At 41.6% G+C, this 25152-nt stretch overlaps 1 protein-coding gene across 6 annotated transcripts in view; it reads right to left on the bottom strand.

The window, feature by feature from the left end:
• Positions 1–25152, bottom strand: part of PHKA2 (phosphorylase kinase regulatory subunit alpha 2) — an 82800-nt gene that overhangs the window by 12210 nt on the left and 45438 nt on the right. For all 6 annotated transcript variants that reach the window (XM_084790644.1, XM_084790643.1, XM_084790646.1 and 3 more), the window contains 12 exons: positions 23363–23470; positions 21497–21575; positions 19196–19330; positions 18267–18376; positions 16934–17078; positions 16400–16478; positions 13063–13232; positions 11976–12149; positions 3441–3529; positions 1761–1894; positions 894–1050; positions 122–201 (listed from right to left, as the gene is read on the bottom strand). In XM_084790644.1, coding sequence (XP_084646770.1) covers positions 122–201; positions 894–1050; positions 1761–1894; positions 3441–3529; positions 11976–12149; positions 13063–13232; positions 16400–16478; positions 16934–17078; positions 18267–18376; positions 19196–19330; positions 21497–21575; positions 23363–23470 — 1460 coding nt within the window. The remainder of the gene's footprint in view (positions 1–121; positions 202–893; positions 1051–1760; positions 1895–3440; positions 3530–11975; positions 12150–13062; positions 13233–16399; positions 16479–16933; positions 17079–18266; positions 18377–19195; positions 19331–21496; positions 21576–23362; positions 23471–25152) is intronic.

Genomic DNA, 25152 nt, shown 5'->3' with positions numbered 1-25152 from the left:
GTACACTACAAGCACCCATATGACAAGAGTATCTTCCAAAGAGCACTGCCACCCTTCCCCAGTAGTGCAGGGCTTTCTCCATGTTCCTCTGTTGACTGGAGGTTCTCCAGCAGGGACTTACGCAGAGATGATCTTCTCCCGGGGTTCAGGGGGCAGGCCTACTGTAAGCTGCTTCTGATGGGACAGCAGATCTGCACAGGCCTGCAGAGTATTTTGGGGGGATGCATACAAAGGAAAATAAGCAAAGCTAGTGCCAATAGCACCAGAAATTTACCTCTATGAACTTCATAATCCATCCACATTGCCCTTCTGAGAAATCCAAACCTAAAACGAGGCTGAGCAACCCACAGGGCTGGGTCCCTGTGATTTCTGTATCTCTAGGTATGGCCCCAGGCCTGGACTCCTAGGGCTCCCTGCTGTATTCAGACAAAGCAGGATGATGCCTCAGATAACAAAGATTAGAATTACTAGGCACACTGTTCCCAGCTTATGCATTCCTCAGCACTCACAAGTAACAACTAACGCCTTACCAGAACACTTACTTAAAGTCACAGAAAGTAGTTCTGGATTTTGTAGAGCCCCAGGGATAAAAGTATTAATGATCCCTGTACCTGTGACATGTGGAAGTAAGTGCTTGGTTTCATGTGATTGCTTGGTAAGCCTTTCTGTAGTTAAGAAAGAACCAAACTAATCAATCTGAGAATTTCTTCCTCTCTCATTCAGAGTAACAAAAAGTCAGGAGAGGGCTTGCCCAGCGCTGGGTTAGGTTCCCTGAGACTCTTTATGGATAAGAGGTAGTTGCCTTGAGCTGCCACAACTAGAAGAAGACTACAAGAAGAAACCATGGTGCTCGAGAGAGCAAATGGGCAACCGGCAGGCACGCTTATTCTGACCTCAGCTAGGACCTCTACTTTCTTCCTAAGCAGGCCTGAAATGTAGCGAATCAAACTCCATTCTTGGTTCAGGCCAGCTTTTCCATAGAGCTCGCTGAGAAGATTGTGAACAGTGACTCCATGCTGTCCAAATAGATTGGTATCCCAGCTGGGACCTCTGGCAAGAAAAAAAAACCCACAGAGATAAAGGTCAGAATGTCAAGGCCAGGTGAGGCATGGCTTGCCCTGCATTTTGCCAAGTGTTTAGATATCTTTAGTAACTCTAGGCCTCGCCAAGATGGCTCAGTTCAACCAAACATGTCTATACCGTGTCTTCTGAAACAAAAGCCTAGTGTTCACACATTACTATGGTATCCTGGCCTTGCCCAGACTTTTCATGAAAGGCCAGCATCATGAGGCCAAGAAAGGGAGAGAAGTCTCTTGTGTAGTGACCCTGGGTAATTTGAGTGAATATGATCATGGTCTGGTATTGCTGGAATGCCAGGAGAAACAATTAATGTAGAACTCAGTTCAACATGGTGAAGCCCGTCAACTTCACCTGTGTCTCCTCAAATCCCTATACTAAAATCCTCACTGCAGAGTGATGGCATTGGGAGATGGAGCTTTTGGAAAGTGACTCGGCCATGAAGTAAGAGCTCTCATAATTCATCAGATAGTACCCTCACGTGAGAGGCAGCAGAGAGCTTGGGCCTCCCTTCTACCATTGGAGGGTAGGATGAAAAGGGACCATCACATGAGGAAGTAGGCCATCACCAGACACTGTACTTTGGATTTCCAGTGTCTAGAACTGTAAGATACACTTCTGCTCTTTATGATACCAGCTGATGATGTGTTGCTATAGCAACCCAAACAGATGAAGGCACTTACTTTATTACATAAAGAACATACAGAATATCAGCCTGGTCCTGTAGGTTTGAGCAGTCTTTCAGTTGCCCAACTAGCTTCTCACAGTCCATTTCACCATGGTCATCTCTGGGCCACTGGTAGTCATATTCGGGAGCCTGGCCACATGAAAGCCAAAAGGAAAGGGAAGACGTTGAGAATGGGAGCTTTCAAATGACCATAAAGTGAAACGCCAACATTGTTTCTGAATGCTAGTACTATCTATGTTGGGCTTCATTGCTTCAGGAAATCTTTTGTACTGTCTTGATTATGCACTTTGACTATATATGATAGTGACCTATGTCAGCCAAAATTTGCAAGGTACTAGAGAGACTAGGTTAAAACATATATAAATTTTATGTATTCAACATTCAAAAATAGACCAAAAAATTTCTACTGCAACAAATTATGACAGCTGTGATCCTCTCTACCATGTACTGGGAGTGGAACCTAGGGCCTTGCCAGACAAGCAGTCCCCCACTGAGCCACACTCCCAGGCCCCAGCAGTTATCTTTGGTCTACGGTATGGAGTTAACTAGGAGGCAGAGAAAGTGGCCAATGACAAATGCATATTGACCCAGTGACAAGTCATTGCACTGCACTTTTCTGTCCTTATTTTCTACTTCAATAAAATATTTGTTCATTTTCTTGAATAATGTCTTATCATGTAGCCCAGGCTGCCCTAGAGCTTGCTGTGTAACTCAAGTTGACTGAAAAGTTGCGATCTTTCTTCCTTTCTCCATGGTGTTAAAATTACAATCATGTGCTGTCACACCCAGCTTTCAGTGAAATACCTTTTAGAATGCAAAACAACATAAAAGTGCATGTTTAAAACTACCTAAAAGTATAATTAGATTAAAATATTCTCCAATAGGCCATTGGATATTTTGATTCATATGGGATAAAATCAGGGAAGATATCTGAATAAAATAGTAAAAATAAGGATGAATACCTTGAGATTTTATGCTTTGAGGAATCTCAATTAAGTGTATGGAGAAGTCATACTTGTTTTTAATAAGCACTTGGCAGGCAATGCAGGAGGACTGTAATTTCAAGGTCAGTCTGGGCCAAAACCTGAGACCATGTCTTAAAAACAAACCAAAATGTATGAGTAATAAAGTAATAAAGTTCCATGCTCTGTTTTAAGCTCTGGCTGCCTCAGGTGTGGTAAGAGAGGCGGTTAAGTGTATTTCTTCTCCAGGCGTGGTGGCACATGCCTTTAATGTCAGCACTGGGAGGCAGGTGGATTACTGTGAGTTTGAGGCCAGCTTGGTCTACAAAGTGAGTCCAAGACTGCCAAGGCTACACAGAGACACCCTGTCTCGAAAAACAAAAGAAAACAACAACAACAAAAAAGTGTATTTCTTCTATCACTGCTGAGCTCTGATGATCAGGCAGATAGACAGTAAGAGGCCTTTCCCTCCAGACAAAACATAAAGGTATGCGCTGAACTCAAAGTACACAATGATGCAAACTGAATTCCAGCCAGCTAAGTGCCTGGATTCACATCAGCATGTAGAGCGTCTATATTGTGAAACTCTGGTATTTAAAAAAAAGGCCTTTAAGCTTCACCATTTGAGACAATTCTTAGGACTAACCCAGTATTATCAAGTGTTACATTTAAAACAACAACAACAACAACAACAAAAATTTCAAATAGTTTACCTTCTTTAGGAGTGGCTGAGGGGAGTCAACAAGATTCAATGACTTACGATGTCCGCTTAGAACTTTAGTTGGCAAAATCATGGGGAAAACTGGAAAAGAAAATAATTAAGAACGCTATTGCGAGGAAGAAGATGAATAAAGCCCTTCTTTTGGTAGGTATGTGGCATTTTAGGACTGCAAACATATTTTAAAGATATGATGCCTGACTCCACTCCTCTCTTTTGTTTTCCAACTGGGGAAACTGAGATCTAGAGAAGCTGGAATATTTGTCCAAGGTCGCAGGGTTTTGCTGGGTCCATGCAAGAGGAACAGCAAAACAGCTCTAGAACTCATGGAATGCGGCCCACTGGTTAGCAAACCCATCATGGGTGTGTCTCCACAAGGCATAACCCTGAGAACTGTGTGTCCTGAGGACTTCATGCTGTTATGGAGCACAGCTCTGCCTGTTACCTTTGCAGTCCTTATAATCCCCTTAATATATAAATTATGTGAGTACTATAAAGGAGGCTCCTAGCCCCTCACTGGGCAATATCATTGGCATACTCAATAACAATGCTTGATCTCTTTCAGGCATTGCTGCTGGAGCAGATTAATGATTCAATCACCATCTCTGAAAACAACCTACAGATGTAGATTGCTAACAATGATCACTACCGTTAGGAAGGATTTGGAAAAATAGATTGTTCAACAAGGTTAGGTAAAGATGTTTTTTGCTAGTGGCTCTAACGTAGAAGGTCTTAGGGAAAAATAGATTGTTTAGCAAAGTAAGGTAAAGATGTTTTTGCTGTTGGCATGGATGCAGGAAATCTTAGGGGACAATTGAAGCTAGGAGAAAGCACATTTTCATTAGTAAAGCTAGGGACTTTTTGAGGTTGGCAAAGCAAGAACAACGGCCCATAGCAGCACTTGCTGATGTGACTCTTTCAAGCTGGGCTGGCGACTGAGATGACGATTGATTTCCTTATTCTATTTTTCTGCCCTCAGCTTCCTGATATGATTTAATAAAACATACTAATGAGTAGGTGAGCACCTTTAGGACTTAAAGTAGAAATGGGTGATTATTTTTATATAGGAATTTAGATTTATGATTCTTGTACGATTTTTATAAGATTACTCCTTAAAATAATTGATTTCTTCTTTGTAACCACAAACTGCAGCCTACCAGTAAAGAAAAGCTGGCTGAGAAATTACCTTGCTTACTTATACTGTTAATATGTATGTAACATGTTGCTTATATACAAATGTATATGCGTTCTTAGAAATAACTTGTTATTCGTGTTTGTTCTTCACCCATAATATGTAAAACATTTGATCATGTGAAGATATTAGTGAACACGATTTTCTCACGTATATCCATTGTAATCATTTATCGATAAATAGAATGTAAACACATTGTGATATTTGTACTGCTTGAAAGATTTTGTTGGGGTATATAAACTGTGAGAAGAAGGAGAAGAAGAAGCATAAAAAGAAGAATAAGAAAAAGGATAAGAAAATGGATATAGAATAAAGATAAGGATGAAAATAAGAAGATGATAATAAAAAGAAGCAGCTTGTTGAAACCTACCTGCTGGAGTCTGTCTTACTTACTTACACTTACATGTATAAGTGTGTGTGTGTGTGTGTGTGTGTGTGTGTGTGTGTGTGTTATGGTTACGGCCTGGAAGGTTGCCCTCAGAGAAGGTCTAAAGGGTCACCAACCAGCCAGTCACAGGATTCACATCCCATCTCAGTTTTCCCCAGTTGATGTCGAAGCTGGACATCATCATCATCACCACCACCACCACCACCATCATCATCATCATCATCATCATCATCATCATAACAATCAGCTGGTTTCATAATCAAGGTGGCAGGGTTTCCTGCCCAGTCTCACTTTAGCATTGCTGAATGTTATGGATTTTACTTTTTGCCATCGGTGGCTGCAACTATTATCTGTAGTCATTCAGTATGATGCTTCTGTCTTCTGGGATATATCGCATCTCAGAACACTAGGAAATAGATCATGTGCATTTCATTTATGTGTACATGTGTGTAAGCCAGGGCTTGGCATTAGCAGTCTTCCTCTATTACTTTCTACCTTTCTACTTTAGTTTTGGAAATAGGGTCTCTTCAGTGAGTCTGGAGTTCACCCATTCAGCTCCAGGGATTTGCCTTCTGCCACTCTCCCAACTGCCACTGCCACCACTGCGGTGCGAGAGTTACAGATGTGCATTGCTTTGTCTGGATTTTACAAGGGTGCTAGGCTTGTTCAGCAAGCCCTGTACCCACTGACCTATCTCTCTTTGCTCCCTCATTAATTCATATTTAAAGGGATTTATAAAGCAATCTAAAGCAGTTCACACCTGGAATGCCAACACTCTGCTGGAGGATTACAAGCTCAAAGTCAGCTTGGACTATATAACTGGGTTCATGGATAGCCTAGACCACATAACAGGATATTGTCACCAAAAACCAAAAACACAAACGCACCTAACTAAAACAAAGCAAACAACAACAATAAAAAAGACAAATCCTCAAGAACAGGTAAAGGGACTCAAGAGATGCCTCAGAGGTTAAGAGCACTGACTGTTCATCCAGAGGTCCTGGGTTCAATTCCCAGAAACCACTTGGTGGTTCACAACCATCTATAATGTGATCTGCAGGTGTATATGTGGGCAGAATACTATCTACAAAACAAATAAATCAATCTTTTTTAAAAAAAGAACAGGTAAAAACAGGAGAGAAGATAATAGCAACATTCTCAGAAATAGGAAATACGAAGGTTGAAAGAGAAGCGATTTAGAAGAAACCCGGCCAGCAAACTCTAAGAATACAATGGGGAAATCAATGAATCAGTCAGGCCTGCCTTAAGAGAATCCTCAGAAATCTCACGAATTTGCTGTCCTGGGAACTTCCAGAACTGGGGAGGGGCTCAAGCGGGCAAAAAAAAAAAAAAAAAAGAGGACTGAAAAGACCCTAGGTGGGTTCCTCTTCCGCGTATACCATGGTGCCTGCTTCCTTCAGGAGGACAGGAAGCAAGAGGACTCCCTGAAGAGAGCCAAAGAGGGAGCCTGTCCAGAAACATATTGGTTAGCACATCTGAAGGCTTGAGCACATTCCTTAAAGGGACAGAGTAACTAGGGATCCAGGCAAATAGTTCTTTACCCTTCCTGTAGGAGAATGGGAGACAGGAGAGTACCTCTAAAGACTCAGTGTCCACCTCACAGCCCCAAGGCCACAGGCTACACTGTGCTCGAAGGTTCTTTTGCAGTAGCACGTGAACAGACCTGCACCAGAGGGACTCTAATGTGAGAAGAAGAGACCTTTACTAAAAGGAAAAAGGGACTTGAAAATGGAACCTAGTCAAGGAAAAGAAAGTGCAAACACGAAGATAAGAAGCTGCACCTCTACTGTTTTTAGAATGATAAGAAAATATATTACATATATGAAACAAGAACAGATGCAATCTAGGGAATGAAGATTAAAGCATAATAGCAAAAATGAAAAAAAATCAATTGAGAGGCTTACAAAAAGTTCAGCTGATTGCATTTATAACAGATTAGAAATATAGAAGACGGAATAGAAATAATTAAAAATTTCTCCAAGTAGTTAATAAAAATATATGAAAAGAAAGAACAGGGATAATGTGAAGAAGAAAAGAAGTCAAAAGTTTTAGAAAATTTTTACATGATAGAGAACCATAAATTTCTAGATCAGAAAGCCCACTGAGTATTCAACACAACAGATAAAACATTCCCAGGTCAAGATAGATCGCTAAAATGTCAGAACCTGTGACCATAAAATATTAAAACTATCCAAAAACTAGCTAATATTTGAAAAGTAAAATAATGAAACATTTGCCAATGAGAGTTACCTAGATGAACCCCAGTGCACAGAGTTTAAAAGAACAATCACAAACGTCATCAAATTATTCCAGGAGTTTGAAGAAAATAAAGAAATAGCTCAATAAAATTAAAGAGAAAGAGCTTAAGAAGAATAATGTGGTGTGCAAGAAAATTTGCTCAACCATGTTCATAGCAGCCTTATTCATAATAGCCAGAACATGGAAACAGCCTAAGTGTCCCTCAGTAGAAGAATGGATAAAGAAACTGTGGTACATATACACTATGGAATACTACTCAGCTATTAAAAACAAGGAATTCCCGAAATTTGTGGACAAATGGATTGAGCTAGAAATGATCATAATGAGTGAGTTAAGCCAGAAGCAGAAAGACTCAAATGGTATATACTCACTTATATCTGCATACTAGCCCAAGGGGCATGTCCCATGAAAGCCTTCACTTACCAGGAAACTGGGACAGAGGGGAGGACTTCCTATTGGGACTCTAGATGAGAGAAGCATGGGAGAATAGCAAAGTAGAAGGATCCAGAGGGTCCTAGAAACCTACAAGTAGAACATTATGATAGGCAGATTTGGGCCTAGGGGTCCCGCTCAAACTAAGGTACCAGCCAAGGACAATACCAGACGGTAAACTTCAAACCCCTACCCAGATCTAGCCAATGGGCAGAACACTCTCCACAGTTGAGTGGAGAGTGGGGTATGACTTTCACATGTACTCTGGTGCCCCATATTTGACCACGTTCCCTGGAGGGGGAGACCTGGTGGCACTCAGAGGAAGGACAGCAGGTTACCAAAAAGAGACTTGATACCCTATGAGCATATACAGGGGGAGGAAATCCCCCTCAGGAACAGTCATAGAGAAGGGAAGTAAGGGGAAAATGGGAGGGAGGGAAGAATGGGAGGATACAAGGGATGAGATGACAATTGAGATGTAACAAGAATAAATTAATAAAAAAATTTAAAAAATTAAAAAAATTAAAAAGAAGAATAATGTCTGAGCGATGTCCAAGAAAGCACAAACATAAGGCTGATGGAAATAACAAAAACAATCCAGGACTTGAGAATAGAAATCAGTAAGGAGAGAGAAACATTGAGGACTCAACATGAAATGAATATAGAATGAAAAACCCAACAATTGAACTGAAAAACTCAAAGGGAAAACTTACAAGTAGAATAAATCAAACAGAATACAGAATTTCAGGACTTGAAGATAAAGTAGAGGATCTAGACCAAATAAAAAGGAACATGAATTACACACACACACACACACACACACACACACACACACACACACACACCACAAAGACACAGAGTGATACAGAAAATGTAGAACACCATGAAAAGACCAAACTTTGAATTATCGGCATAGATGAGGGAGAAGAATCCAAAGTCAGTGGCATAGACCAGGTTTTCAACAAGACAACAGAAGAAAACTTCCTCAAACTATGGAAGGATGTAGCCATATAAGTACCAGAAGCACACAGAATACCAAATAGAAAAGACCAGAAAAGAAAATCACGGCATATCATAGAAGAAGACACAAGTTACATATAAAGGAAAACCCATCAGAATTAACAGCTGATTTCTCAATGGAAACCTTGAAAACTAGAAGAGCCTGAAGGAATTTATTATAAACTCTAAGAGACACTGATGGTTATCCTAGACTAATATACCCAGCCAAACCATCCACTATAATTGAAGGAGAAAGAAAAATTTTTACATAATATAAATACCATGAGCTGGATTAACCTGAATGCATCCTCCCTGAGGACTAGCTTTCATGGTACCAGAAGGTACCTTGCAAACTTCCAAAGGAGGGAAGCAACCAACTGTCTTACGCAGCTATGATGCCTATGAACCCCATCAACAACCAGCCTAGCATGATAACCCTAAGAATACATACCTTGGTGGCATGCTTACCTGCTGGTTGGTAATTGGACTTAAGACCCATTCAACAAGAAGGAAGCCATGCCTGGTACTAGAAACCTAGAAAACTCCTCAGTGCTAGTGAGGTCATGGATCTCTACAACCACCCCTTTAGTAAACCAGCATAAACGCTAACAGCAATCTAAACATTTGTCTTATACCCACAGATAAGTATAGTCTGCATACCTCATCAAGGAAACTTCTATTTGCAACAGAGACCATTACAGAAAGCCACTACCAATCAAAATGCAGAGTTGTGAAGCTCAGTCCCAACGGATACATCCATAAAACACTACCACAACTAATGCTCAGGAAACACTGTGGAAGAGGGGTAAGAAAGATCATAAAACCTAGAGGGTCAAGGAGTTTGCTGTAAGACTGTCGCATAGTAATGTGAGAAACTACAACCACAAAGTCTTACTAACATGACTCCCTATGAGATGAACAAGGACAGCAACAATAGACATGCCAAAACAGACAGAAGAAAGACCATGAGGTCTCAGTCCTACACAAAATAACTAGAGGCAACTAAAGGATGCTGAGAGCTGTAGCAATACTCTTCTACAGGGAAAAGTATACCAACTGGTTGTCTAATACCAAATGGTTGGCCTTAAAAACATACATGTAAGTAACATTATACAGATTGAGCAGGTTATGCAGAAATATATAATGAGAAGCCAATCATAACAGACCACATATAGTTATGAGTCAGTTTCTTATATGAATCCAAAATGAACAAAATATAGAGACAGATGATTAATGATTGCCTGGGAAGTCAGGAAGAGACTAATTGGAAATGTTAATGGAACTGAGGATATTAACCCACAGGATGGACACACACACACACACACACACACACACACACACACACACACACACACACACACACTAAATGAAAAAAAGAGGCCATGATTTGAAAGAGAAGTATATAGGAGAGTTTGGAGGGAGGAATGGCAGTGGAAATGATGAAAATATAACCCCCCAAATAAAAGAAATCATTAAAAAATATGGTGACTAAAAGATGTACTTTATATTTAATTACACAGTAATTGTTTACTTTTTTCTACTTACAAAATTAATTATATGTAGGCCAATGAGATGACTTAGTGGGAAGAGATGTTTATTGCCAACCCTGATAACCTGAGATCAATTCTGGAAGCCCACATGGTAGAAGGAGAAATAATTCCTACAAGCTGTCCTCTGACCGCTACATGTGTGCCAACATCTACACCCACAAAAAAAAATTTAAATTAAAAAAATAAATGTAACTATAACTAAATAAAGATTCATTTAAAACACTGCTGCATGCTTAAGGCAGTATTTTGGAAAAGCAAGTGAGAACATAACAGAAAGCAAACATATTACCAAGAAAGACCCTTATCTGCATTTATGTAACACTTTCTATAAACACTCCTTTATTTATTTGCAGGCTGTGGATTCCAGATCTGAGGCGGATACTAAGAATCTAACAAGGGACTGAAGAGAGCTCCATCAGTACAGTGCTTGCACTGCAAGTACGCAGATCTGAGTTCAATCCCCACATGCACTTGTAATTTCAGTACTTTGGAGGTAGACATAGGAAGACCCCTAAGGCTTACTGGTCAGCCAGCCTAGCCTAATCAGTGAGCACCAGGCCAGTGAGAGACAACTCTAGCAACTCTTGTTGAAGAACACCCAAAGTTTGACTATCATCTTTTGTATGCACGCACAGCATGCACACATAAACACACACGTGTGCGCACACACACATGCAAATGCTATAAAGTGATGATTTTAGAAAAATCTGAAAAAAAGATTGTTTTTAATCTAGATTCTACACCTAGTCAAACTGTTAAATGGGTCTAAAACATTTGCAAGCATTTTCAGACCTGCAAAGGCTCAATAATGTTGTCCACTACCTACTATTTCTTACGAGGCTATTTGATGTTCTCTGCCAAAGTAATACCAAGAAAGGGGAAGAATTCCAGTATAGAAAACAGAAACACTAACTTAGAAAGCATGTCAATGAAGCAGGCCAAGAGCACAGCTGGCCCAGAAAGGAGGAGACTTTGCAAACCCTAAGAAAGACATAGACTCAAGAGATTCACTACTATAACTTACCTTTTGCAAATGTGTATTGTGATGCTAATGAAAGACTTAAAAAGAAGAAAGGCAAGCAAAAAAATGACAATTTTCACTTCAGGGAAAGTAAAAATAGGAATGTAATCATAGTATTCTATAATGTTCAATTAAGAGTACTATCTGTGGGCTGGAGAGATGGCTCAGAGGTTAAGAGCCCTGCCTGCTCCCCCAGAGGTACTGAGTTCAATTCCCAGCAACTACATGGTGGCTCATAACCATCCATAATGTGATCTCATGCTCTCTTCTGGCATGTATATGTAACTGTATACATAATAAATAAATAAATAAATATTTTTAAAAAGAATACTATTTGTATATTTATATATATACTGATTAACTAAATTTTTAGATAACCTTCTGCAGGTTAGGGAATGAAGTACAGGAGTGGTAATTTAAGACAGCCAAATCCTTATCCACACACTAGAACCTTGTAGGTCACATTGATGCCTCAAATGATAGAAGTAAATACATACTATTTTAGAAATACAGAGATATGGAAATGCCAGCAGAAACATCTAGAAGAATTGAAGTGGAATGGTTGGGGAGAGGGCACATTTTGTCTTTTAGGATTGACTTTAACTATACTCACATGTGACTATAATAAAGGAACGTATCTTAATGGACAGAAGAGCTTAATAACATACATGGAGTTTCCAAACCCTTTGCTTTGGCCATCACAGAAAGTATGTCCCGAGTGGAGTGGATAGCACTGAAAACATGGCTGTCTTCTGACTTCTTACAAAGAGGGGGGAGGTAGCACTTCAGAGATGTGCTTTGGAGAAGGTTGTTGATATACTGGTCAAGATCATCTTGGCTTTCTGCAAATGGACAACCAAGGTAAAGAATCAATGAAAACAAGCTATTGAGTAGGCAACACTTAGCAATATCTATTTGCACCTCCACTCACACTAAAAGAATAAAGTTAGTGACAGGTATGCTATATTGTGTATACATATTTGTTTGAAAAAAAATCTTCATTCTAGGCCAAGGAAAACCAGAATGAGATAGTGTTTAAGTCACACCATGTCAGGGTGAGCTGCAGAATATGAAAGCAACCAGAAAAACAGTAGCTAACACCCTGTCTTTTAATTTGAGAGAGAACTAAGCCTTATGGAGCTTTCTGCACCAACTGCAAATGTTATCTAAAAGTAAAAACAGGTCATTTTGACCCAAAACCATCTCCAGATTAAGACATGTTATATACAAGTCAGGTTTTTGCCACTCATATCTAATCAAAACTAGGTCATTTTATCATTTTCTTTCAAAAGTCAAGTACTGTGTTTCTTTTTTATGAATGTATTTTGTAAGGGCTTGGAGGTACAGCTCAGCAGTACAGGCACGCATGCAGCTTTGGGTTCACTTTACCAACAACAGTTCAATCCTAAGAATCCACATAGTGGAGGGAGAGAAACAACTCCCCAAAGCTGTCCTCTGACCTGTACATACATGTTATATATGTCATAGTATATCAGAGAGAGCAGGGAGGAGTGAGGGTAAATAAATGGGAAGTACTTTAAAAAGCAATTTATGAACAGTCCTATGCCTGCTTTTAAAGGCACCAGCGTAGTTTAGGTTCTTAAACTAGCACTTTATTCAGAAGCCTTGTTTCTGTTCGTTTGCTTATAGCTTACTTGTCAATTATTTTCTGTATTGGGGTCTTAGGCAATTCTATCATAGTGCCAAGGTTTAACAAATGCAATCAACAATGCACAGACGCTTGCCACAAGGTACCTTGATTACTGCTGTCTTCCAGGTATCCTCCCAGGTCTGCCTCACTGTCAGGACTAAAGCTCCCATCACTGTCATCATCAAACAACTTCTCATCACAGTCTGGATCCAGGAAGGTCAGGTACGTATAGAATGAGGTGGTGAGGAACTCTGCTAGGTTCCCTAGTTTCACTCTGTCAGGAAGGGACTATGTTAGCGGTACAGGGGAATGCAGGCAGACTGCCACCATGAATCACTGGGAAACTCTTCAACAGCTAGTTAGCGCTTCTGCAGGAGTTAATAAATATATTGGCCCCATACCAGCCAAGAAACAAGCTCCCCAATTCAATAGCAAGGTTAGGCATGGTAGGAATGCTGCAATACGAACACTTGGGAAGTAGGCACTGGAGGATCAGAACGTTGGGGCCATTTTTAGCTTCACAGAGAGTTTGAAGCCAGCCTGGGCAACATAAGACCATGTTTCCCAAAAAAACAAAAGCATCAAGAAACTTATTCACAAGTACGAAGTGAAAACACATAGCATTTAAAAGCCAAAAGCTTCAGAGCCAATTTCTGTCCCCAAACCTAACAAATCCAAACCTATTTTGCTGATCAGCTAACAATTTTTACAAAATAAACTAAGCAAACCACTTTCAGTTAGAGGCAACCTCTGGGATCTCTCTCCCTTACCCACTGAATCAGAAACAATAATTCTCCTGGTGTGCTTACCCCTGCCATGAAACATGGTGAGATGGGTACAGGGGACTGATGATGGAAAACAGATGCCTCAGAGTTAAGGTTCTCTGTAGAAGTAAGTCATTGGATTGACCTGCCATTCTCAGATTAACAGCAGTGCACCCTGCATTGTTCCTGCTGTATTAGGCCAAGAAACATTCCACTGAAAACTCGCAGCTTGGAGTCTCGCTGAAAATTTTTTTGTGCCCAAGATTCTGGGAGTCCACGTAGTTCCTGCCCTACGAAATGTCAGATACTGAAGTGGAAAACAACAGGACCTTGCTCTGAGCTAGCAGCATCAGATCAGAATTTTGTTACTATGTGTGAGACGCCAAGAACCAGGATAGAACTGCTTATGGAGTAAATCAGAGTATGCAATACAACCACCTTCACAGCTGCCCAAGTTTCAAGGGGCAAAAGGCATATGGCAAACTGACAGTTGGGGAAGAAGAGCCTGTCCCTTCAGAGCGAAGGGAGCTAAGGCTCCTTTTGTTTTGCCCTAGAGTTGGGGAGGTGGGTCAGAAAGCCAAAATGCAATGGAAACATTTTCTCTGATGAAGGTGAAAGAATGAGTGGGGCTGATGAGGCTAAAGAGAACTCAAAGGAAGGCAGTTCTTTAAAAAGCTTCTGGTAGCATGAGACTTCAAGTGGATCCAAGAGTGGAATCCAATCTGTATGGTGAGTTCAACTTTTTTTTTTTTAACAAAACAAAACAAAAAACTTTAAATATAGAGAAGAAGCCCAAATGGGATTAAACCTTAATTTTCAAGAGCTGAATTGGAAGCTGGGGTGTTGCTCTGAGGTTGAGAGCATGTAAGCCCAAGGCCTTGGATTTGATTCCTAGCATTGTAAAACAAATCACAATTGAGTACAACAGACAGCTGAGGGAGTCTCAATATTCCAGTTCCTCCATGGTTTTCTTCCAGGTGCTTTTTATTTATTTATTTATATATGTATGTATTTATTTATTTTAATTTATTTATTTTTATTTTATGTGTGTTATATGTCTATGGGTGTCAGATTTTGGATTTACAGACAGTTGTGAGCTGCCATGTGGGTGCTGGGAATTGAACCCAGGTCCTCTGGAAGAACAGTCAGTGCTCCCAACCGCTGAGCCATCTCTCCAGCCCTCCAGGCGCTTTTTAAACAGGAGGCCCTCAGCCTAGGGCTTAGAGATTGGTTCTGGATCCTCAAAGAGGATCCTATTAGTACCTATTTATTTGTCTTCTGGCCCTGGAACTTTTGAGCCCACAGTTCCTTATTCATCAGATGAGACTCTGACTTGCCACAAAGCAAACACTATGTGAGACAGAATTCAGAGCACAAGAAAAACCTCCTAACTGCACATGATATCCTTTTTACAGTGATGAGATTTCAATATAAGAATGTATTTGGTAAGATGGTTCAGTATAGGCCTAGGATATTTTCTTTTGGTCATGATGCTGTACACCAGGTGGCAACTTATCCAAGCTGGAGGAAATTTGCTCAGAAGTGGATGCTGATGGGAGCTGTAATACTAGCCCTACAAATGGAGACAGTATCATACTGGGGACTGTGTGACTGATATTCCGAAGAGGTCAATGGCCGTCAGTATGGAAAGCCACTTCAAGGGCACAGGTGTCAACCTTAGAAGCTGTAAAAAAAAAAATCACTTGAGGTCAAAGTTAGAAAAACAGTTGAGTGCACCCTGAAGGACCACAGTAAGGTGGTAAAAGGAGCCAGTCACAAAAAGATCTTACATTATACAAGTTGTTTGGCCTAAACCACAGGGACACAAAGTAGGTAGGGTAATAGGAACAGGCAGGTAGAGAGTTGTTTCTTGCAGGCAGTATGTGATTTCTGAAAGATGGAAAGTATTCTGGAGATGTCTCACATAATGGAAATGTACTACACACACTGAGCCACATATTCATACAGATATGGCGTATATGGTAAGGTAAGAGGTATTTACCTGCAATTAAAAAAAAACTCATGCTTTTCCTGTGGCAACAGGTGGGAGGATACAAGAAGGGGTCACTTAACTTCCATATAACTCAGCAGCTGGTAAAGGCCCCAGGGAATCCTTCCTCTGCCTAAGGAAGGCCCCATGGTCTGGCTGCACAGCGAGGCTCTATCTGACACACTCCAAGACATTCATGAAGGCTACATAGAAATAATCTCCCTCTCTATGCTCATCTCTCTATGCAGGTAGTTTTCTGATGGCCAGGACAGTTCAATAAGCAACAACCAAATACTGCTTTAGACCTGATTCAAATTTTCCATGGGAGAAGAAATTAGATTAGTTTCGATTTCCTTTTTATTCTAAAATCATATGTGCTTAGGGTTAGAAATTGATGTGAAGGGCTGGAGAGATGGCTCAGTGGTTAAGAGCGCCGCCTGCTCTTCCAGAGGTCCTGAGTTCAATTCCCAGCAACCACATGGTGGCTCACAACCATTTATAATGTGATCTGATGCCCTCTTCTGGCCTATAGGTGTACCTGTAGGCAGAGCACTGTATACATAATAATGAATAAATAAATCTTAAAAAAAAAGAAAGAAATTGATGTGAAATGCGGGAAAGGGACAACAAATGACTTTCTGAAAGGTCAATGTTATTCTTATTTAATGAAAAGAAATCCCAACATACCTAGCACCTCCAAAATATCCATCGTCTAGTTTTCTAATTGTAGAGAGAACAGCAGGATGAATATCTGATCCGTCATTTGCTAAGGAAAAAAAAATGATGAATGAGTTTTTTTTTTAATTTTTTATTAGTTTATTCTTGTTACATCTCAATGGTTATCCCATCCCTTGTATCCTCCCATTCCTCCCTCCCTCCCATTTTCCCCTTACTCTCCTCCCCTATGACTGTTCCTGAGGGGGACCTCTTCCCCCTGTATATGCTCATAGGGTATCAAGTCTCTTCTTGGTAGCCTGCTGTCCTTCCTCTGAGTGCCACCAGGTCTCCCCCTCCAGGGGACATGGTCAAATCTGGGAGTACAATGCACTGAAGTAGTCTCGCTAGGACCAACCCAATCAAAACCCTTATGGTACAAAAGATTCCCTTGACACGAAGTCAATCTGATAAGGATCCCCTTTAGTATTTGTCACTGTCCACAGGAATTGCCCTAAACAATTAGATAAGAGCCCATGACCCAACAGATGGAGTTAATAGAATTACTGAGCATGGTGTGCGTGACAGGGAAGGTGAGCGTGGGGCGGCCGGTCATCCGCCAGCAGGTGCATAGGTAAGCCAGCTCGATCCTCAGCATCTCGACAATCATCTCGTTGTCCAGGGCCAGGTAGAAGTGATGCTGGTCAGTGAACTGGAAGGTAGAACAGGTCAAGTCAAGGGCCACCCTTCACTTTTTCCCACACGACACCTGTCACTTAGGGCAGCACTAACCCTGAACCAGTTGCCAGAGAAGATAAGTTGCCTTATCAACTCTGACCAGGGGGCCGATTTTTCTGAGATGAGACATAACATTCTGTCACCTTCCCAGGAGCTGCAGCTACACTAGTATGAAAGGAAATGTGTCACTAGACCTGCCTTCAGCTCCTCCCATAAGGGATATAAGTGCCTTGCTGAGCACAGAAGCAAATCAAAAGCCGGCTACCCCCTCTAGGACCTGGGTAAGCAAACACTTCCCAGGTGAGGGAGAACTGGGAACTGTCCATCTGACTGATGCCTGCTTTATGCCAATCAGAGGCACTGCCATATAATGATGGAAGTCCAATTGCCCTCCTGACCTCTGTGCTAATGCACACTCACTCAGCTCTGCATCTGGAATTTGGTACTAAGCGAAATAGTCTGCAATGTTCAAAGTAGCAGATACTAAGGCAAGATCTCACAGCCAAACACATGTGCAGGTAGGCAGGGGTCTGTCCATGCTATGTCCCACACTGGCAAAGTGACCATATCAGTTATCTTTCTAGCTGCTCAAACAGATTTTTAAAAAAATTAGTATGTGCTTCCGTTAGGTAAGTTTTCTTCAGAAACAAAACTACTGAAGATAAATTCCATAGTCAGTGTATTCTGAATCTCAGTATGAGATTGGGACCTGAAAATCAGTCCAGTTGTTTGTCATGCTGTGGGTCCAATGACAACTTTCACAAGGGTTAGGTACTATTAAATTTAGGTGATATGAACCAAATAGCATGTCATACTGTAAAGCAATACGAATTTTATCAATATTCATGTCTAGAAGTGATGACATGCTCAATTTGGTTCAAGTAAAATTAACTGAGCACCTACTGTAAACATTTTCTGCACCTCCATTTGATCCCATGAATATAAGAAATGCTTACCAGACAGAAAAGAGAACCTAATAAGAGGATTCCGGCTGGTTTTCTACTTGCCCCCACTTTTATTTTATTTTATTTTTGAGATAGGGTCTCACTATAGTCCAGAATTCAAGTAGTCCAGGCTGGCCTTCAACTCATAGAGTCCCACCTGTTTTTGCCTCCCCGCTGCTAAACCTAAAGACATGTACCACCATGCCTGCTATTTTTACCTGGGGTGTAAAAGTGAATATCTGGTTCCTAATCACATAGAGTTTAGAGGTGCCAAGGACACCAATGTGCCGATACGGTCGACCACTCAATTTCATATTCTTATTTCGCCCTATTTGAAATATAAAGGAGAAATTGGTGTCAGAGGAAAAAGTACCAGCTATTCCTTGTAACCTAGGCTAAGGCTGGGCTCATTTTTATATCAGACAATATACTCTAGGGTTTGTTTTCCTAATACCATGGTCTTTTAAAAAGTGGGACAAAGGGGGCTGGAGAGATGGCTCAGAGGTCCGCTCTTCCAGAGGTCCTGAGTTCAGTTCCCAGCAGCCACATGGTGGCTCACAACCATCTAAGAGAAGATCTGGTAGGCAGTCACATAGGCAAAACAGTGTATGCATAATAAATAAATTTTTTTTTAAAAAGTGGGACAAAGCTGAACAGAGAAACAAATCCTACCTCCTCTCTTCATGCGAGCAACACCAGTTTGAGCTATCTGGAGTAGAACTAGTAAAAGGATTTTATTAACTTACTTTAAATTTATTTATTTAAAATATATTTATTTTTTAAATTATTTATTCAGATTCTAAGAAAGAAAAGAGAACTGCTTTCCACTTTAATGAGCAAAATGAGCATTTTGGGGCATCACATAGATGTAGTATCAAGACCAGTGACTCTTTCAACTGTGACATCTCAACAGGGGTTGTTTATTCTCCAACAGCTCTGCCAAACAGAGGCCCTCCTTTGGCAATTATGGGCTGACCAAGCTGAGGGACATATGCTTGCCTGCCCATTCTTCACAATGGAATGGAACAAGTGGCTGACCTGCTTAGTGCTCTGCCCAGGTCTTCTTCAGAACTTACAACAAAGTTTCCCTCACACCCAAACCTAGTACCATCTTTGTCCAATATGTCCCAATACTTCCTTGACCTACCAAGTTTAGCGTATATATGACTAAGAATCCGGCCTGGCTGGACTCGAATTGGATGCACATCAGCAATGCTCTGGACATTTACCCCATGTTGCCGCAACAGTCCCTTAATGTGACTGTTTTCTGCCAAAACAGCAACTGCAAACAAAAAGAAAGGATCAGCATCAGATCTGTGTCTGGTATCTTTGCACACTGACACATGGAACTGATCTCTCCTCTGTCCAGTACTAGGCAATGTTAGCACATCCTCCATGGCATACAAGGAATGCCTTAGCTTGGGAGACAGAAGGAGAGGACCTCTTTCTGCTGATGGAGTTACTGGTAGAAATGGGATTGCCTAACTCACTTAGAAGCACAGCATAAAATCCCATAGATGAGAAAGAGTATCCATTTTAGATGGTTTGAGCCCTTGGCTCTCTGGCTGGCAGGGTCCTCCAAGTATCTGGGTCCTGGTAGCCTGTGCAGAAATTAGTCTTAGCTTAGGGCCACATCAAGGATGGCTGGGTGATATCTAGCATACCAGTACCACCTGACTTTATGAGAAAGCAGTGTGCTGTCAAAGGAATGGAGTCTGGACAGAGACTTGCAGAAGAGGGAGACAGTCACAGGGAAGAGCTGGTAACTTGCCCAGCTGCAGCAGAGCTGTTCGGAAACTAAACACGGCGGGGGGGGGGGGGGGGGGGGACTGGGGTGGTGGTGGTGGGGCGGGCCCAGGGCATGCTTAGGGCAGAGAACAAAGGCTACACTACTGCTAAGAGTATCTTCCCAAATCCTACCATTGTATTTGTGGGCTGGGAGGTGCTGAACATGAAATACATATGAATGCCACTGAGAGTTGAACATTGCGTCCTTATATACCACCCGATGCTTTTTAAAGCCTTTTAACACCAATGAGCTCATCTTCACAGTGAACTCTTTAGAGGAGACACAAGAATGCTTAATTAGTCCACAACAGCTGAGCCAGGACTGGCACCTAATCCTCATGCCCACTTCTCCAGGCCTCCAACAAATTAGATTAGTGGGCTATGCAGGACCGTTTCTGGGGTTCTCTCAACACTTATCCATTCTGAAACTTTCACTGACAAGCAGAATTCCACATTTATCAAAGACCTACAGCATCAACTCTCAGTACAACTGCCTGTTTCAGGGCGTGGTTATGACTGAAACCGGAAGGTGTCATGTTCTGATGCAACCACATGCACATGAGTTTCAGCCTCCCCTGTGTGGGGGACGATGCATGTGCCATGGCATAATGTGTGAAGGCAAAAGGGCAACTTGCAGGGGTCAATTCTTTTGCTCTACTATGTGGGCTTCAGAGACTGAACTCAGGCTGTCAGGTTTGGTGGCAAAAGGCTGTCAGCTGTTGAGGCATCTCACTGGACCTGCATGGGTTTCTGAAACAGCTCCTGACCTACTCCATGCCATATCCTCTGGTAATGCTTCTGTATTCTACTACATTTTAAAAAAATATGCTGGCGTGGAGAGTTGGCTCAGCAGTTAAAAGCACTCCCTGATCTTCCAGAGGACCCAAGTTTCATTTCTAGCACCCACATCGGGGAGCTCACAATTGCCTCTTACTCCAGCTCCAGAGAATGCAACACCTTCTTCTACTCTCCCTGGGTACTGCACATGTGCACCCCCATTCATACTGAGATGCACACACGTGCATATATACATACATTTTTTTTAATCAGTAAAATTTTTTCAAATGCTGGTTTAGAATCCAGAAACCAATTACTTTCTAGGAAGTAATTTGTGGGTGGGAAGACTCCCATTGCTTTTGGGCCTTGCCTGTGTTATACGTTTCACATAGATGCCTACATCTTATTGTACAATCTCTCTCACACACACACATACACACACACACACACACATGCACGCACACACACATACATATATCCTTTATACCTATACCTTTTTTGTGTGTGTCAAGGTCTTACTATGTAGGTTAGACTGGTCTTAAAACTGGTGACCGTGCACTTTTGATCTTACTGTTCTTACTTTCCTAGTTCTGGGATTACAGGTGCATTGCCACCATGCCCAATTTACATGGTGCAGAATATTGAGCCTAGGGTTGCATGCACACTAGTTAAGATCTTTACCAACTGAACTACCTCCCCAGCCTGGCCTTGAACTCTTGACCTTCATGCCTCAGCTTCCCAAGTATTAGGCTTACAGGTTGCTACTGCTAGAACCGGGGTAAACACCCTTTTTAAAAATTTCAATAAGAACTCGGAACAATGTGAATGAAAAATTAACACTGATTTCATACATTAGAGATGGACAGTAAACACGCTCACAAACCTTGGACTACAACATCAGGTTTGACTGAAGTAGAAAATCTTCTATTTAAGGGATCAATTTCACCAGTGGCAAGGAATCCCTAAGAAGAGAGGAATATTAACACTATGAAACACTGCTTTATTTAAGATTTCGCCTTGTTCCTACACTTGAAAATGACATGTTTAGGGGCTAAAACATTTAAAACCCTTTTCTTCATTATTTTTTGAGTCTCTCTCCATAACAGAATATGTTACTCAGAATGCCACTGATACAATGTATTACATGCTTAGCTGAGGGTTACTCAAATACACAAATACTCCACATTGTGTGAGTGACAAGAAAGCCATTACTAGTGTTAACTGAGTCCCTGCATGTGCACTGTCATATTCGAGTCTCCTATGTCCATCACCAATCTGTATAGGGGAAAGCTGAGAACATGCTTATAGAAAGAAGCAGAGTAAAATATTGGTTCAGGGCTGACTCTGTGAAACATAAAACTCTCCCCATCTTGGTTTTTTTTTTTTTTCAAGACAAAGTTTGTGTAGCCCTGGCTGTCCTGGACTTGCTTTGTCTCCCCATCTCGTGAAGTGTGCTCTTTAAAAATGCATCTTCTTTCACTTTCTAGAAATGACCTAAGCATCCAAAAGGGATGGGGGTATTCTGACCCACTGCTGGGCCTGAAGGAAGGCTTTTTATATTGGAAAGGACGCTTTGTAGGATTGCAGTGAGTGATTTCCCACCTCACACACACTGAAATCAGAGCTGAAGTCCATTGTTCAGACAATTAAGCTCCAAATTTTCACTTTACAGGTAAGGCAATTGTGGCGCAGAGAGGTTAAGCCAAAAGTCTCTGAGCTGGGGGGTGGGTGGGTGGGTGGGTCCAGGGTTGTTTTCAAAAGCATGTATGTACACTCCTATAAATGAAGACATGACCATGAAACTTGGGAGATTAAACATACCTGGGAACCAGCTCAGCAACCAATGTTCCCAGGTGATGTGTCCACTGTGCTATCTCTCTCACTGGTCTTTACCACACCAGTAACCCAGTAACATTCTGACGCACTGTTCTCTTCCCCAGTTTTATAGGTGGCGAAGCACACAAGGCTGGCCAGCCTCAGGTGGGTAGTCCCTTTCTTCTGTAGGTTCTTCCCCACACCAGAATTCTCAGCTGAAGTTTCTCACTCAAGACTGGGAGAGTCCTGTTAAAGCTTTTCCAACAGAAGCCTGGGGGCAAGAGGGAATGGATCAAGAGGTGGGTGGGTGCAGGCTGGGGTATCTGAAGGACTACCTGTGCCTGTTCTCTTTTTCTTGTTTGTTTTTGTTTTATTTCTCTCACAGGGTCTCTCTGTGTAGCCTTGGCTGTCCTAGACTCGCTTTGTAGACCAGGCTGGCCTCGAACTCACAGCAATCCATCTGCCTCTACCTCCCGAGTGTTGGGGTTAAAGGCGTGCACCACCACACCCAGCTGCTCTCTTTTTTTCTGTAGAGAGATCTGAAGAGCCCTTGCGCTTCCTGTGTTTTGTGCTAGGAAAGCTTCTAGCCCATCTAATAACTTCCTAAACCCTGTCTCTTTCAGGATCAGATGTACTAATCTTAGCTGAGAAGTTTCGCATGTCTGCCGAGCAACAATGCAAAAAGATTCTAAGTGTATACTAAAGATTCTGGCGAGAGGGAGATAGGGAGTATGGGATGTAGCTGATCTGAACTAGCTTATTGTAAATACAGATGTGCAAGCTAGAGAAAAGCCTGAGGCCCAATACAGCCCGGGTGACCTTGAAGATAATGGCGCTGCACAAGCTATTCACAGTGACTTAGTACAGAGAGCCCCTGTGCTCTTCCCAGTTTCCTGTACCTCTTATCAGATGATTTCCAGCCTAGAAATCCTACCTCTGCCAGCAGCAAGCTGAGGATATACAAGGACTGCCCCCAAAGATGGGGCACCTTCCCCAGTGGAATTCGGTCTACTGTGTGTGGATTCTTATACTCTTCATCCACCTGGCAGAGAAAATGAAAAGTTCAAGATTCAGAACGTCAGAGGATACAAAGGCCAGCAACATCTTACACTGGGGGAACATACTGAAGATTTACAAACCCGTTCTTGGCATCCAGACCAATTTCTGTACAATATAGAATGGTGGACTGAGAAGGCAAAAAGTTGCTCTCTCAGTGCACCATGGCCATAAGCAACAGAAGGGGATTTCAGATCTTATCCTGGTCCTAGGCCAGTGTTCCTCCCATAAGCACACCTGGGACCACAGGTACTAGAAGGTTCGCCTGCCTGCTCTATATTCAGCTCTGGGCAGCTGGAAGCTCTCCAGCTCATGCTTATGGGTGGCTGTTTTCATAACAACAACAACAACAACAACAAAACACAGCAGCCTGCATACACACAGTACATAGCATGCACAGCTGAATGTCAAGCCTGGTTTCTTCTGCTAGTTTACCATTCCCAGGGATGTGTGCCCATGGAAAAAAATTACCAGAAGGTGGCGCTCTACAATGAAGAAAACCTATAGTGTTGCTACCACTCCTGGCCCACCTCCTTTAGAAAGTGGCGTTTCCTGAGACCTTCATCTTATCAATATAAGGTTCTATGGTTTGGATTTTTTTAAATTAATAATTACTGCAGGACAAAAACAACGAAGGCTCTTTAAAGCTTCTACCCAACTTCTGGAGACCAGACCCCGATTTCCTCCCACCCATCTCTAGACTGTCTCCATGCTCTCGGCACAGAGTCATCCACACGTAGGACAAGCCTGTTTCCTAAAAGCTGGGGCTTACTGTCAGCTCACCACTGGGTTGCACCAGCCAATGGTATGGTCAGGCGCTTTAATCCCAGCAACATAAGCTTCTTTGCCTACTTGTTCTAAGGACAGTGCCAGCTACATATGGGATATTCTTCTAAATTTTATACTTCCCTCTAAGGTTCTAATCATTAAAACATTGATTAGGTTAATATTTCTGTCCATTTTTTCCTCTAGAAAACACCAGTCAAAGGAAGCAGGAACCATTTATCCCTCTCTAAGGGGGAAAAATGCAGTGTGTGTGTGTGTGTGTGTGTGTGTGTGTGTGTATGTATGTATGTATGCATACATGTGATACATGTGTGTGTAAAGGGGTAGTTCATTCTTTGTATTGTAGATTATCAGTAATATTATTAATATGCTTAGTAAAGATTTGTATTTCTTGGTAGTGAACATTTAAGTTTTGCAAATACTGAATGAATTGTCAGTGGCAGTTAAATAATCAAAGAAGGAATAATAGTGTGGAAGGAGATTCTCCAAAATGCAATAGTGGTTATTACTGAGGCATAGCATTAGGGATAATAAATGTTTTCTTCTTTCTACAGAATTCCATATATTTTACAATGTATAGGATTACTTTTACAATTGACTAGAACATTAAATACACATCCAATACATTGAAATAAAACTATTAAGAAAGACTGAATGATCCACAATGAGAATTCTCTAATGCAAAGAACAGAAAGCTGATAAGTTTTCTAGGTCAAAAGATAAACTGGTTCAATTGTGCCTCTTCACGGAGGCACTTTCTCCCCCCTACTCTGGTCCTTCTGAACTACTACTTCCAGGTGCATTTGCACCACATCTTTGTTCCTATCTCTCCTGTGGCTTTGTCCATCCCATAGCCTAGCTCTGCTTTTACATACTCACAGC

This window comes from Acomys minous, assembly GCF_964271855.1.
Source record: "Acomys minous genome assembly, chromosome: 7".
NCBI classification, from domain to species: domain Eukaryota; kingdom Metazoa; phylum Chordata; class Mammalia; order Rodentia; family Muridae; genus Acomys; species Acomys minous.
Note: the sequence above shows the minus strand (reverse complement) of the source record. Positions and strands in the feature narration are given on the sequence as shown.